Raw genomic sequence first — 13,873 nt, forward strand, 5'->3', positions numbered from 1 at the left:
GGTCAACATTTTGTAGATATATTTATGTATATAGATATTTTTATTTAGAATTGTTTATGACAACAAAGAAGATTTAATGACACTAGATTGTTTTTTTTTTTTTTTTTATATTTTTTTGTTCTTAGCACAGCACTTTGATTTTGGATACAACTAACAACCAAATAATATCTATAGTTTTGCTTTCTTTTTACAACTTGAATCTTTTTTTGTAACTATTAATGCTTTGAATTGATAAGAAATTCGTTGTGCGTTGTCTTCGGGGGCGGAAAACGCGTGCAAAATTAAAAGAGCACAAAAAACGAATTGTATAGTTTCTTAATCCCAGTGGTCTCACGCTGACGATGGCTTCGAAGTAGAGTGTTTTCAATTTTTAACAGCATTTTGTTCCTCAGATACATATAGCTCGATTGCGATTGATATTCATTTGACATGCGTTGCAGTCGTATTTCAGATTTCTCCATTTATCGTTAAGTTTCTGTACTTTGGGGGATGCACAAAATTTGAAAGTTTTCAAAAGCTTTCGTCTTTTTCTTCGCCTTTTTTCGCTGCTGTTGCCTCTGCTGCTTCGTTACTGTCTCCTTTATTGGAAGCAAGGGAACGAAACGATCGTGCACTTGATTGGATTAATCCTTAGATGTGTTGATCTGGATATGGTTTTTGCTTTTGGGGCTTTTAAACCGCTGTCAGATTGATGCAAACATTCTAGCGCACTTATGTTTGAAACCGTTGCAAGAATTAAATATTTGTTTAATCAGTTGAGTGAAAAGCTCCTTGAAAAGCACGACTTGAAAGTTCTTGTTGTTATTTCAATGTTTTTTTTTTTTTGTATGATTTGTTTGTATGTGGCACGCTGTCAGATATTTGACATTCTAATTAGTTGGTAACCAAATAGTTTTGGCACTTGTACGACTTCCACAGTATGTGTATATATATATACAATATTTATTTATGTGTATATATAGACGGTATAGAACGATGATTGATTTTGTTGTTGTTGATAGTTCAGGCACTGTCACAAGGCAGACATTATGATTAAAACACAGAGTTCTCGATGGCTAATATAATGTTAATAAACAAAATGTTCATTTGTTTGCTATTGCTGTTGCGTTTTTTCACAATCTTTTTCTCGCTTTTTTTGCTTGTTGTTAACACTTTTTCGTCACACTAATGCGCAAATATATACGAATTATATTTTGTAGATATATATATTTTTTTTGCCAAGATTGCCAAGAGACACCGTAGACACAACTATTCCAGACGCGTTTCTGTTTTATTCTGTTTCCTCGCTGAGTGTAAAAATCACGGCAAAGCTTTGCTAATAATTTTTTTTTTCGTTGTTGTTGCCGCTGCTGCTGCTGCTTTTTGCTCTTTTTTGCTTTAAGTTTAATCGCTGCGCGCTCACACGGACGAAAGAGAGAAGAGCAGCTGTTGTTTTTGTCACTGTATGCGTGTTATTTATAGAAGCCGTTCGGTGTTTGGTGCATTGGTATTAGTGTGAACACAACACAACACAATAAAGAACTGATAAAGTTTCGAAAGCCTTATTTGTGTCTCAGTGAGTGCTAGAGAGTATTTGTCTGTGTTATCTCTGCTGTTGTTAAGTTAGTTTTGTGTGTGTGTGTGTTGGTCAGTTGGCTACAATAATAATATAATAAAGTTTTTATTTGAGATTGGTGGTCGCGTTCAAACTTTTTTCCTTTTCGAAAACGAGTTTTCGAGTTATAATGCTAATTGCACAAATTTTGTATAATATTATCGGTTTAATCAAATTAACAACCACGAAATGAAAATGATCTGCTTTGTTTGTTTAGTCGATTTATTTCTTGTTGTTTGTTTGCGCGCAATGTTTGATTTACTCGATTCAATATTATTTATTGTTAACTTTGGTTCATTGATTTGAATATCGTTTAATATTTTTTCGATTGTTTGCCAATTCTTGTTGGTTTCCTCAGTTTGTTTTCTTTTTGTTGGTTGTTTGCGCCGGTTTTTTTAACTTCGCGCTATAGGAGCACTTTTAATCCGACGAAGCGAGGCTTCGAAAAGCCCAAAGAGACGAGCATTTTGTGTGGCCAGAACCTTGGTCGAGCGGCAGCAACCAACACGGACGACACGAGGTTAAAATATCAATGAGTTGTGAGAATATTCGCCGTTAGCGGGAAACTACAGATACAGTTTCAGATTCAGTTTCCGAATTAAACACACACAAGCAGCAGAGCAGCCCCAAAACGCAAGACCGAGCCGAGCTATTGAGCCGACGACGACTACAAACGAGACGAGACGAAACAACAACACACTGACTGTGCTGATTACGAACGAACGGGACAACGACGACGACGTCGAACAACAACGATGCGATTGCGACTGCGACTGCTACTGCGCTGCTGCGACTGCTGCTGATCAAGCTGATTGCCTGCTGTCTGTTGTTGATGGGATGCTGTGTCTGCGGCTGCGACGTTGCTGCTTCTGCCTACGCTGACGTTATGCTGCTTCGCTAATTGACAACAAAGTGCGCGCGCTGCGTTTGAATTTTGATTACTGTTGTTATCGTTGTTGTAGCTGCTGCCGTTGCTGCTTTGTGTCCATTTATAAGGGTTTTGTTTTCTTATTGTTGATGCACTTTGCTTCTGCTGCACAGCTGTTTTTGCACGTTTACTTATCTGTTGCTATTTTGATTACTGCCTCTGTCTTCTTTTGTTTTTCCCTTTCTGCTGTGTTCTACGTTCCGTTTTTTTACGTATAAAACGCGTATTTCACTTGCACTCGCTGGGATGGTGTACAACACTGCTGTCGTCTCACTCGCACACACGTGTTGCGCGCCTGACTTGGCTTTTGTTGCGTTTCACTGTGAATGTCGTCGACGTCGCCGTCGTCGTTGACAATAACAAATTAATTATTTCAAACAGAGCGAAATTTTCCTCGATTTATGTTGATTGCTCGCGCGTTTGTAGTTGCAATTGAATTCAATTCAATAGCTCTTTATGTACAATAAATGCTTCTATGCTTTAATACATTTATCTGCCTGTATGTGTGTGTGAGCTGCCCACTCAGAAGCTTTCAATGGCTGCCGTTTGCTACTGTTGTTATTGTTGTCGTTGCTGTTGCTTCGCACTTTTCGCTGCGCGCGTCGATGACGTATTTTGGCACGCACACGTAATGAAAGGCAAGAAGGAAAACTGGGAGAGCCTTCGATTTGCTGACTGAGACGTTATAAGAAGCTTTTTAGGCCGCGGCGGCGTCGTTGTCGCTTAGCGCGCTAATTAAACTTTTCCACTTATTTTTTTTTGTTGCTCTTGATAAACAAAAGAAACGCCGACGTGTTATTGCTGACTTTGTTGTTGTTATCGATGTTGACCGTTTAAATAACTTGTTATGGTTGTTAAGACTCTCACAAAACTTGTGTTTTAGCCGATGGAAGCAAACGTACTGATTTTGGTGAGCGCACGTCACACGCTAATATAAATTTTAGCTCATGCTCTGCGTTTTACCAGCTGACTGACGTTTGATACTCTCTCTCTAACTCACTCTCTCGCTCTTGCAACGCCAAAGAGCTCTGGGGCTCTAGTTGGCGCTCTTTACACACGCATACATGCAAATGCATATTGTATGTAAATGATAGTGGAATGCAGTAGAAGAATGGAAATGTTATCGCCATGCTACGCACTTGCAAGTTATCAAAGCTCCTCTCTCTATCTCTGTCTCTCTTGCTCGGATGTATAAGCAAACTCGATTTATTGCACTCTGACTTGCATCTGCCAGCAGTAAACAAAGAGGCGCAACAGTTGAGCAGCAGCTGTTGCGTTTAACCGCCATGTTTAAGAGTAACAACTAAAAGAGCGACCTCTGCACCTGTCCTGGGTTAAGTTTGCGTGGGAGCCATTGACGTTTTTTTGCTCTCTCTGCATCCGAAAATATTGTTATTTATATTATTGTATGTCAAATGGCATTTGAGGGCCAAGTGTCTTGGGATGCGCAAGTGCTTCTTAAGTTGCCAACTCTACTTAACTAGACCGAGACTAATTAAAAATTGTAATAAAAATGAAAATTTGTTAGTATGCCGAAAATTGGCTAATGTTCTTCTCAAAATTGTGCGACAATTTAATTCGCATTAATTATTAGCTAGCTTTGACAGTTTTTTTGTGTGGTATTGTATTTTGTATATGGTTTCATTCATAAGCCGCTCGCGCTCAACTTGTTAATTGAAAGTTTAATTGACAAAAGCAATTTTCGGAAGAATTCGCTGGTCTGACTTTGACTCGAAAATGGCATTCAATCAATAAATGCGACGAAAAAAAAATGTAAAAAATATGTACATTGTTTTATAAGGCTTGAAGTTAGGTTTTTAATGCTTTCGTTGTACATTTCTTCAATTGATGGCAATGAGAGAGAAGGCGAATTAAATATGTTTCAATTGTTTTTAAATTGCCATCAATAGCAAGGTTTCAAGTGAAATTAATTTATTTTGCACAACGAAAGTCAAAGACGACGCCATTCGTTGCAATCAAATTGTACCATTTTTTTATTTTTTATTTTTTTTTATTTTCTCCTCACTTAACTTGCATAAATTTATGACTTTTTCGATGCCGACTTTTTTTGGTCTTAATTAATTTGCCATGAACAATTTTTAGTGGAGTTCATTAGCGATTGTCGAAAAATGCCGTTTGCTAATTTATAATAATTAACACAATATTGGGAGTTTTATTCTTTTAATAGTCATTCATCAATTTTATTGTGTCAATTAAATAAATAAATTGCGAGACGTAAGAACCTGGGACTCGTGTGTAGGAAAGGCTTGACTGAATGAAACGTGAAAATGACAAATGAGTATGATAAATGATTAAATTAATACAAAGGCCTGTTTCGGAAATAAATCAAAATTAGCGAATAGTTTTTGCGCGAACAATTAAGGTCGACCTCTAATTGAAAAATCCACCGCGCGCTAAACTTGAATCTCAGTTAAATAAAGGCAATTTTACAACACTGCTTATTAATTTATAAAACATATCGATATTGCAAGCAGACGTTACTCAGAGTGTGACCATTTTGCACACATATTGTAACATATTCAATTGTAATCCAATTTTTATTTTTATAAACACAAATTACAAAATTTGTTTAATAAAAGCAAGATAAACAAAAATTACAAAATTTGTTTAATAAAAGCAAGATAAAAAGAATTATGACTGAAAGCCATTTTCTTAAAAGTGCCTAATTTGTAAAGAGAATTTCCGCATACAAATAATTTTAAGAATGGTATATTTTTGTAGACCCAAATAGTATATTTTAAAATACAACATACGGTCACGCTGCTCCGCTCTCTAAAACCAAAAAAGAGAACAGGCAGCGCATTGGCAAAAAAAAAACACAAATATAATGGAATTATCGCCAAACAATCAAATTGAGGACAGAAAACCTACACTAACTGCTGATGGTTTAGTGCAAACATCAAATTCACCCTTCGAACCAAACGCAACGGCAACAACAACCGTCTCCCAAGAGACACAAACATCAAACGGCAACGGCGCCGCCGGCCCCTTGACAGTCGATCAACTTGATATCGAAATTTTGCCGCTCATCTACGACATTGTGCGCTGGTGAGTTTGTTGCTATTGTTTGGTCGTCGATTGCCATTTGTTGTCGACAGGTGGGCGAAAGAGATGCAAGTCATATGAGTGTTTGTGCGTGAGTGGGAGTGCAACAAACTCCTGCGGCTCTTTGTTTTCTGTTGTCGTCGACAATTTGCGCAGCATACGAAATTTATTTAGTGAAAAATTCCAATTAGCCAACACCAACACTTATATAATATCGCAATTCATTTTCGCAGTGTGGAAAAGGATCCCCTCGAGAACGCAGTGAAGCTACGCGAATCCCAAGACTGCAATCACAAGGTAGGCATTGCTTTAAATAATGTAGAGATAAAAAATAACGATCTTTATTTTGCCTACGTAGATCTTTGAGCTGCAGAAACGTTTCGAGTCTGCGCGTGAACAAATCAAGCAGCTGCCTGGCATCGATTACAACAAGGAGGAGCAACTGCAACGCCTGGAACTGTTGCGCAATCAACTGAAGCTTAAACAGCAACTGATACGCAAATACAAGGACACCGAGTTCTAACTGTTCCTGTGCCAATCGTTGTTGTGGTCGTTCTTGTGAAGATGGTGTTTCGTCTGCTGATGCGCTATCTGGCCAACAACGAGCAGCTCATCCAGCGCATGGCCGACAGCTATCCCATGCGCCGAGCTGCCCAAGTGGTTGTCTCGCTCATGTATCGCACCAAGAGCTTGGCCAGAGAGCAGGGATTACACGAGATGACTCCCGAGCGATTCAAGTGAGTGCGACAAATTGCTTTAAATCAGGGCTGCAAAACACAAGAACTTTTAGACTGTGTTCGTGAGGGAACTATGAACTGTTTTGATTCAGTGAACTGGTTCATTAGCTAATTCGTTATTAAAGAGAACCATCCTAAAACTAAGCATGTAGATAGACAAAAATATTTTTAGGATGTGGACTATATATATTATACTTTACTTTTCATTTGCATTAGTAATCCTAAAGTGAACAACGAGGGAGCTCTAGAAAGAATAACTTTCATCATTCAGATGATCCTTTTACCTTTTTTTAAAGTTATTCAGTTTTGGATCCTTATAAATCTAATTTATTTAAATAATTATGTGGTTCCTTTACTTCATTTTTAATATCTGTTTTAATTACATTAAAATCTCTAAAAGAATTCGCTTCAATTTGCAGCTCTGATTAAAATGTACAACTTGCTATATATTAATTCAAATTTCTTTTTTACAGGTCATTTGTGAATATGTTTAAGAACAATGTGAGACAGGAAATTGAAGGTGTCAAGCAGCAGCTGAAGAATCAGAAGAAAAACTAAATTATTTGTTAATAGCATGATGACTAAATAACTGTAGGAATATAAAAACAAGTTTTCACGGCAAATCGAATGTATTTTTAATTAGACGCAAAACATTCCACATAAAGTACAAAAACTGGTTTAGAGTTTGTCAAACTTTGAATTTATTGTGTAATTTAAATACGTTTCAACGTAATAACTTTTGATATTTGAAATTAGAAATTTTTGATGAGAAAAGAAAGTGAAGTGAAAAATGAAAGTGCAAAAAATCATAATTAATTTGGCATTTCAATATGCTTAAAACGATCTTACCGAAAATTCTTTTCTTTTCTTGTCTTATATATATAGTATATCTCTCATTATCTTGCTTTTTACATGGACGAAAACAAAACACATTTATTTACTATAAGCAAATTTACACGACACAATTCCGAGCCAAATGTTGCTGTTGTTGTTGTTATTTTTGGGTCTCTTTATCCGTAGCAAAATAGTTTTCTTTAAAAAGTCTGTTTACTTGCTAAAAAACGTGTTTTCTAACCACACAACCTCAACGCCAAAAATACTTTAAGCCTTAACAACTAATGCAGAGTTTGGCCAGCTTCTAGTTTTGTATTGGCTCCGACGTCGTCTCCACAGGATTGGAATTGGAGGAACTGCTCACACCATTGCCATTGATGGATGCCACAGCTGCAGATGATGAGGAAACCGCTGCAGTTGAAGTTGCGCCGCTGCGATTGTTGCGTTTCCGTTTGCCACCACGCCGCGTTCCCTCGCGTCGATCTCCATTCTGTTGCTTCTCCTCGCTGCCCTCCTTGCTGCCACCAGCTCCACCTGACCCCGCTGCTGCTGCTGCAGAGGACGAACCTTGTCCGTTGTGACGCTGCTGATTGTTGGCGCTATTGCTGCCGCTGTTGTTGCCATTGTGGGCACGCGACTGCATCTTTGCGGGCTTGGGGCGATACGGTGATGCTGCTGCATGTGGCATCGGTCGCAATATGTTGCCCACCGCCTTAGTGCGTCCCTCGCGGAACACCAGACGCTGGCCGGCGCGTATGTACTCCGGCTGCTTGATGAAACGGAACTTCACATGCGCCTTGTCGCCGGTGCGCAAACATTCGCGTGACATGTGCACAATGGAGGCGGTCTGGCGAATGCTGCCGCAGTGCACCATCGCCTGGTAGCGTGCTGAGATCGTTGTCGGATGATGTAGGACCAGGATCTCGCCCTCGAATTCCCAGCAAGCCTGTGGCTTCAGCTCTGGCGACACCATCACCATGCCCTTCCGCAGATAGGTGCGTTTGATCTTCTTGAGCGCAAAGCTCGCCGTTTGGCCGCAACGCACACGCTCCACATTCATGCGCTTGCGATGAATGCTCTTGATGGTGATGGGCACAAAACTGCCCACAGCATTCGGCCCCAACATGAGGTTGTCGTTCAGCTTTATGGTGCCCTGCAGACAGGTGCCAGAGACAACGGTCCCGACGCCAGGCACCGAGTAGACATCATCGATTTGAAACTCAGCCGGCAGATGCTCGGAGCCGGCCATCCGTGTGCTCAGCAGATTGAGGAACATTTTGAGCAGCTCCAGATTGTCGCCGTTGACATTCGAGACCTGGAAGATGGGACACAAGCGTTCGCTGACGAAATTCGTGGCACTCAGCACCACATCGTCCTGGCTGCGCACCACAACCGGCACTTTGCGGCATCCCTGCGATTTGAGCATCTTGAAGAGCAGCTTCATATTGTCCTGCAGCACATTGGGCGGACACATGTCGATTTTGGTGACGACCACAAAGACGGGCACAGCGAGCGCCAATGCGAGTCCCAGATGCTCTTTGGTCATGCCTATGATGCCAGCATTGGCACCAATCTATAGAGGATTTAAGTAGAATTCAAGTAAAATACTTTTAGAGTTCCTTCGACTGCATTTTACCATCAGCATGCCAAAGTCCGGCGCATGTCCCGTCATGCCAAACACTGTGGTCTTCAGGTAGCGCTCGTGTCCGGCCAAATCGATGAATGTGATCACCTTGGACGACTTCTCGCAGATCTTCACCCAGTCGAGGTGGCCATGATCGGGTTTATTCACCACATTGCCAATGCCATCGAAGCCGAGTATATCATTGCCCACCGAGCTGGTGCGTCCGCTCTCAATCTCATGCTTGTGTCGGAACAGTCGCTGCCTGGCATGACCGCGTCCATTGTCCAGTTCTCCATGCGTAAGCACGCCCAGCAGCGTCGACTTGCCCGCATCCACATTGCCTACCACAGCAACTCTAGAAGGGAGACTCCTTTTTAGTAAAGAGAACTCTAAATAGAGTTGAAGTGAAAGTGCTTACCGTATCTCCATGAAGTCGGTGGTCTCGATGTGCTTGCGCAGCAGAAACTGCCCGATTTTGCCCTTCTCCGAGGGTCGCTCGCGAAGCTTTACCATGTCCGCATCGATGGCATTCGCCAGCTGACGAAGCGTCTCCACGGAAGCCTCAAACTGTTCGGCATTCAATCCGCAGTCGCTGCCATCTAGAAGGAGAGTTTAAACGGGGTATTTATTAATTTTGTTTCGACTCGAAAGTATTATCTTATCGTATGTTAAGTTTTCTACATTTTCATTATAGTAGTAGTGGATGGTATTAAAAAGTTATCTATTCATTAATTTATTTGAATATAATAAAGTTTTAATAGTAAAGAGCCACACAAAAAAAGAGATAAGATCTTGTTATAGTAAAGTAGTTGAATTTAGGTTTAAAATACATTTATGTTTTCCTCTGAAGAAGTATGTAAAGTGTTCGAAAATATTAAAACATTATCTATCTATGAAATTAGTTGAATATAATAAAGGAACTTTTAGAAGTAGAGTCACTGAGAGAAATAGATAATTTCTTAAGGAAGTGAATTTGGGTTGAAATGGTTTTCTAGCATCTACATTTAAAATACATTTATGTTTTCCTTTGAAGAAGTTTGTAAGAGATTGGATGGTATTAAAACATTATCTATTCATGAAATTAGTTTAATATAATAAATAATGGTTTAATAATAAGAAGCCACAAAAGGAAGGAGATAATATCTTGTTATAGTTTAGGGAATTTGGGTTGAAGGGGTTTTCTAGCACCTACACTTAAAATACATTCTTTTTTATTCTTTGAAATTTTACATTTATAAATAATAAAAATAATGATCAACATTTATAAAAGAGCTACAAAAGTCTTGATGTAAAATGGCGAAAGCTATCGAAAGTTTATCACTTAAAAATATATGGATTAGAATCTTGGTACTTAATTTTATTAATTTTTAGAAAATAAATTAAAATCTCTTTTCAATTTAATATATTTGTGAAAACCTGTTCGTAGCACTTGTGCGTCATTTATGGTGAAATCATCCCAAATAAAAAGAAATAATCATTAAAAGGTAAATGCATAAAATTGCGAATGTATTAATAATTGTTTAATGAATGCTAGTGTGAAATTTTAAGATAATTGAAAGTCTTCTTTATCAAAACAATTGATTGAAAAATCATTGCCGAAACAATTTAATTGAAGAATGCATTTAAAAATTTAGCTAAATCTTGAAAATTATAAGAAAAAACTATTATTTTTTTAAAGAAATGTCTTATTCAATCTAAAGAAAACTTAGGAATTTCAAAGAAAAATGTTTGTTTGGAACCGCATTTAAGATAAGAAAAGTATTTACTTCAAAAATAAATAATAAGCCCTAGCAAAATATTAAAAAATAAACATTGAAACCTCTTTTTCTAAACTAATCGGAGATCACTGTTCTTAAAATAAAAAGAGTATAAAGAAAAAGAAGTTTTCTTGGGATTTAAGATTTAGGAAAAGAGATCACTTTTCCTTAAATAAAAAAAGTATAAAGAAATATAAGTTTTCTTGGGATTTTAGATTTGGAAAAGTGCAAAAATGATGAAAAACTTAAATTAGATTTATGGGAAAAATGAGATGAACTGCAACTCACCTTCGCCCACGCCAATCTCGTAGATGGTTTCGCCACAGCTGTCCGCGATGCGATCGAGAAGCCGACGCTTGAGGAGCTCCAGCTGCGCCTCTGTTGGCTGGACGAGAACATCTTTACCCCTGATGCTGGAGTAGTCGATGTTGAGCTGTTGCTGCATCAACGTTGGCAATCCATCCACGTTGAAGATGTTGCTGCGTGCACTCTTAATGCCAACGCCCACGCCCACTTGCGAATTTGTGGGGGGCGGTGGTGATGACCTCCGTATATTGTTCATGATTGGGAGTGTGTGTGTGTGTGTGTGTCTAACTAAATTGAATTTGTTTGTGACTTTTATATCCTTGGAATCATTTCCCGACTGTGTAATGAGTGATGCTGCAGGATGATTCTTTAAACCGAAAAAGAAGCAAAAAATACATAATTAGGAAATTCTGTGTTACCGTGTTAAATTGTTTGACCCTAACCTATCCTATGCCTAGAAGTCGCAGTTGAGTCTTGATCGTCATGCGGTTTGTTTGCATTTCTCTGCTGTAATAAGAGATGCGCTGCTTGGCGCGCTGCTTTTATACGAAATAGGCTGACGAAATGCTTACTAGTAACTGACGCAATGTTAAGCACGAAATTCGCAAGCAAAAAGAGAGTGTGCGAGAACGACAGAGAGAGAGAGAGCGTAAAAGGAGGCGTACTCCGCAATTTCAAAAGAATCTGAAATAACCGTTACTAACCGCTGTCGCCGAAAACCGGGCGACGTCAACTGCGAAGTCGGCAGCGAAGCCGTTGAAGAAGAGGAAGCAGCGCGCTGCTCGCTGTTCTATGGCCAACAAGAAAAAAACAGCTGATAGCGAAGATGGAAGCCCAGCGGGGGCTTACAGCGTGTATGTGTGTGTGCTTATACGTGTATGCATACGTGTGTGCGTAAGATTTGTTGTCAAACGAGAGACGCTTTCGATTGTTTACGTTTGTTGGCTGTTTATGTAAGCAAATTTTTTGTTTTTGGTTTTTTGTTGACGTATACAAAATGATACACAAAGTAAATTGTTTTTGCACTGTGTTCGCAATTTTGTTTATTTTTAGCGCCCACACACTCACTCACACACACTTATTAATGTTCATGTGTGTGTGTGTTTGGGTATTATGGCAAACAGCTCTTTTATTATGTTGCGCCTTTTGCTCTTTGTTTTGTTTTTTGTATTTTGCTTTTTCCGTTGACCATTGAATAACAAAACTGCAAATCAGCTGCGAGCAAATTGTGCACTTCAAAATTATATTGTACATACACTTGAAAAGCAGCTACGTGGGAGTTTTGCAATTGCTTTGCAATTAAAAGTGAAAGGGATGTTTTGATCAAAGTGACTCCTGTTGCAGGCGCAAAGCTTTTTTTTTTGTTGCTGGGGAACTGCATAAAAAGTCCCGCCGAAGTTACAATATATGCTGCTACTTACAGTTCATTTGGCTCTTGGTGTCTATTGGCGTTTGTGTGTTATGTGTTACACTATTCACATTGAATTTTGCCACAGGTGCATTCACCAAAAATCACATTAAATGTGGATAATTAGTCAAAATGCTCGTCCGTTCCCAAGCAAGCCACGTAAAAATTTTGTTTTTCTGTCTGTTTTGGACAGTGTTGTCCAATAGAGTTGGATAAATATCGATTGCTTTATCGATGTATCAATGCTTGTGCAAATTTTTTAAATATGGTTTTTTGTACAGTAGACAAGTTATACATTTTTTGTCACTATACTATTTTTAACTTATTATTAAATATGAACACAGACTGTTTTCTAAAAGTAAAGCGGTATTTTTAAATCCGTACTGAAAAGCAGCTGCTGTCGCAAGTTTTAATTCTAAAATATAAGTTCTATACCAAAATGTAAAAACGCCGAGATAAGAGCAATTTAAGCTATTTAACGACACTTCTTTTGTATTAATATGCAGTTGCATACCAAATATTCTCTTAGCAAACGTAATTCAATAACGTACTTCGCAATGATTTTGTATTATATACCGCAACGGGACATGGTGGCAACGTTGTCTGCATTTATCGATAACATTCGTTGTACAGAAAACAAGCGCCAACTTTCGATTTCATTAAAAGGGGAAGTGGTCTTTGTTTACATAAAGAAAACCGCAAAATGTGCTCCAAGAATGTGTGAAACTATAAATATATATCGCATAAGACGTGTGGTTACACATGTTTGTCGATCATATCATACATATACATTTAGTTCACAGCAATTATTGCAGTAGTTATTGTGGAATTTTTATGCCCTTGCACAAAATTGATAAGCACTAACCGCAGAAATTTCGCGAAGCATCAAATCGCTCATTTAAAATGGCTTTATTTAGCAAATACACCGAGAGCGTGACTGTGACTCATGGCAAATATTATAAAATAACAAAACCAGCCCCACATTCAAATACATACATATACATATGTAAGTGTGTGTGCACATATTTCACCTTTGAAATGTTATAATTATATTATATACACATTTTCCTGATAGGCTGCAATCGTTTCCATGCGATGCCCCCATTAGTACACTTGAATTGTACATTATAAAATGCAAATCGACGCAATATTTAATTCTTTTCACTGACTTTTTAACACAAAAGTTCTTTAAACTTCTCAAACAGCTGCACGAGCTTAAAAGCCAAATTTCAATGTCAACAAGTTTTTTGTTCGTTTTTGTCTGCCGCGTGCTCTTCTGCTTCTTCCACACATCGCTGCCCCTCTCACTCTTTATCACCTAAAAGGCGTTGCTAGGCATAATGGTAAAACGGGCACACACACACACGCAGGCCATCACACGCATGTAAGCGTGCGTTCGTATGTGTTCGTTGTGTGATTGTGTATGAGTTATGCAAGCCAGAAATAAATGCTTACAATATGAATGAGTTTTATTTTTACAGTTCTTTTTGTGTTTTAATGTATGTATGATAGTCTAAAAAAATATGTTTACAAATTATAAAAAGTGTTTTTAACAAATTTTGGTACAATTTCGTGTGATTTTGATTCACAATTCTTTCAACTTTGTTCTTACTATCATG

The 13,873-nt window shown here is 38.4% G+C and overlaps 4 protein-coding genes across 5 annotated transcripts; 2 read left to right on the plus strand and 2 right to left on the minus strand.

The window, feature by feature from the left end:
• Positions 1 to 86: 86 nt before the first annotated feature.
• LOC133843906 (uncharacterized) lies at positions 87 to 3,391 on the minus strand. Its single transcript, XM_062277670.1, has one exon. It carries the CDS (start codon positions 459 to 461, stop codon positions 282 to 284), a length of 180 nt encoding a protein of 59 aa, XP_062133654.1. The 5' UTR covers positions 462 to 3,391; the 3' UTR covers positions 87 to 281.
• Positions 3,392 to 5,295: 1,904 nt separating this feature from the next.
• On the plus strand, positions 5,296 to 6,111 carry LOC133843903 (mediator of RNA polymerase II transcription subunit 9). Its single transcript, XM_062277667.1, has 3 exons — positions 5,296 to 5,591; positions 5,822 to 5,885; positions 5,947 to 6,111. The coding sequence occupies exons 1-3, from the start codon at positions 5,371 to 5,373 to the stop codon at positions 6,109 to 6,111; spliced, it is 450 nt and encodes a 149-aa protein (XP_062133651.1). The 5' UTR covers positions 5,296 to 5,370.
• Positions 6,112 to 6,152: 41 nt separating this feature from the next.
• On the plus strand, positions 6,153 to 7,422 carry LOC133843904 (protein NCBP2AS2 homolog). Its single transcript, XM_062277668.1, has 2 exons — positions 6,153 to 6,325; positions 6,799 to 7,422. The coding sequence occupies exons 1-2, from the start codon at positions 6,153 to 6,155 to the stop codon at positions 6,881 to 6,883; spliced, it is 258 nt and encodes an 85-aa protein (XP_062133652.1). The 3' UTR covers positions 6,884 to 7,422.
• Positions 7,184 to 12,429, minus strand: LOC133843898 (GTP-binding protein 1). 2 transcript variants are annotated; one of them, XM_062277654.1, is made up of 5 exons: positions 12,268 to 12,429; positions 10,829 to 11,213; positions 9,202 to 9,382; positions 8,796 to 9,138; positions 7,184 to 8,732 (listed from the first exon to the last, which is right to left on the minus strand). In XM_062277654.1, exons 2-5 carry the CDS (start codon positions 11,100 to 11,102, stop codon positions 7,464 to 7,466), a joined length of 2,067 nt encoding a protein of 688 aa, XP_062133638.1. In that variant the 5' UTR covers positions 11,103 to 11,213; positions 12,268 to 12,429; the 3' UTR covers positions 7,184 to 7,463. The 2 variants fall into 2 exon arrangements, with proteins under 2 accessions (XP_062133638.1, XP_062133639.1); XM_062277655.1 differs by lacking the exon at positions 12,268 to 12,429 and adding an exon at positions 11,290 to 11,414.
• Between the last annotated feature and the right edge of the window lie 1,444 nt (positions 12,430 to 13,873).

This window comes from Drosophila sulfurigaster, chromosome 3 (genome assembly GCF_023558435.1).
Source record: "Drosophila sulfurigaster albostrigata strain 15112-1811.04 chromosome 3, ASM2355843v2, whole genome shotgun sequence".
Taxonomy (NCBI): Eukaryota; Metazoa; Arthropoda; class Insecta; order Diptera; family Drosophilidae; genus Drosophila; species Drosophila sulfurigaster.

Excerpts from the sequence above, each read along its gene's own strand:
- LOC133843903 (XM_062277667.1), top strand. The coding sequence starts at position 5,371 with ATGGAATTATCGCCAAACAATCAAATTGAGGACAGAAAACCTACACTA. Across the intron at positions 5,592-5,821 it reads ATCTACGACATTGTGCGCTG|TGTGGAAAAGGATCCCCTCG; the intron begins GTGAGTTTGTTG and ends TCATTTTCGCAG. Across the intron at positions 5,886-5,946 it reads CCCAAGACTGCAATCACAAG|ATCTTTGAGCTGCAGAAACG; the intron begins GTAGGCATTGCT and ends TTGCCTACGTAG.
- LOC133843906 (XM_062277670.1), bottom strand. The coding sequence starts at position 461 with ATGGAGAAATCTGAAATACGACTGCAACGCATGTCAAATGAATATCAA.
- LOC133843898 (XM_062277654.1), bottom strand. The coding sequence starts at position 11,102 with ATGAACAATATACGGAGGTCATCACCACCGCCCCCCACAAATTCGCAA. Across the intron at positions 9,139-9,201 it reads ACCGACTTCATGGAGATACG|AGTTGCTGTGGTAGGCAATG; the intron begins GTAAGCACTTTC and ends TCTCCCTTCTAG. Across the intron at positions 8,733-8,795 it reads CGGACTTTGGCATGCTGATG|ATTGGTGCCAATGCTGGCAT; the intron begins GTAAAATGCAGT and ends AATCCTCTATAG.
- LOC133843904 (XM_062277668.1), top strand. The coding sequence starts at position 6,153 with ATGGTGTTTCGTCTGCTGATGCGCTATCTGGCCAACAACGAGCAGCTC. Across the intron at positions 6,326-6,798 it reads ATGACTCCCGAGCGATTCAA|GTCATTTGTGAATATGTTTA; the intron begins GTGAGTGCGACA and ends TCTTTTTTACAG.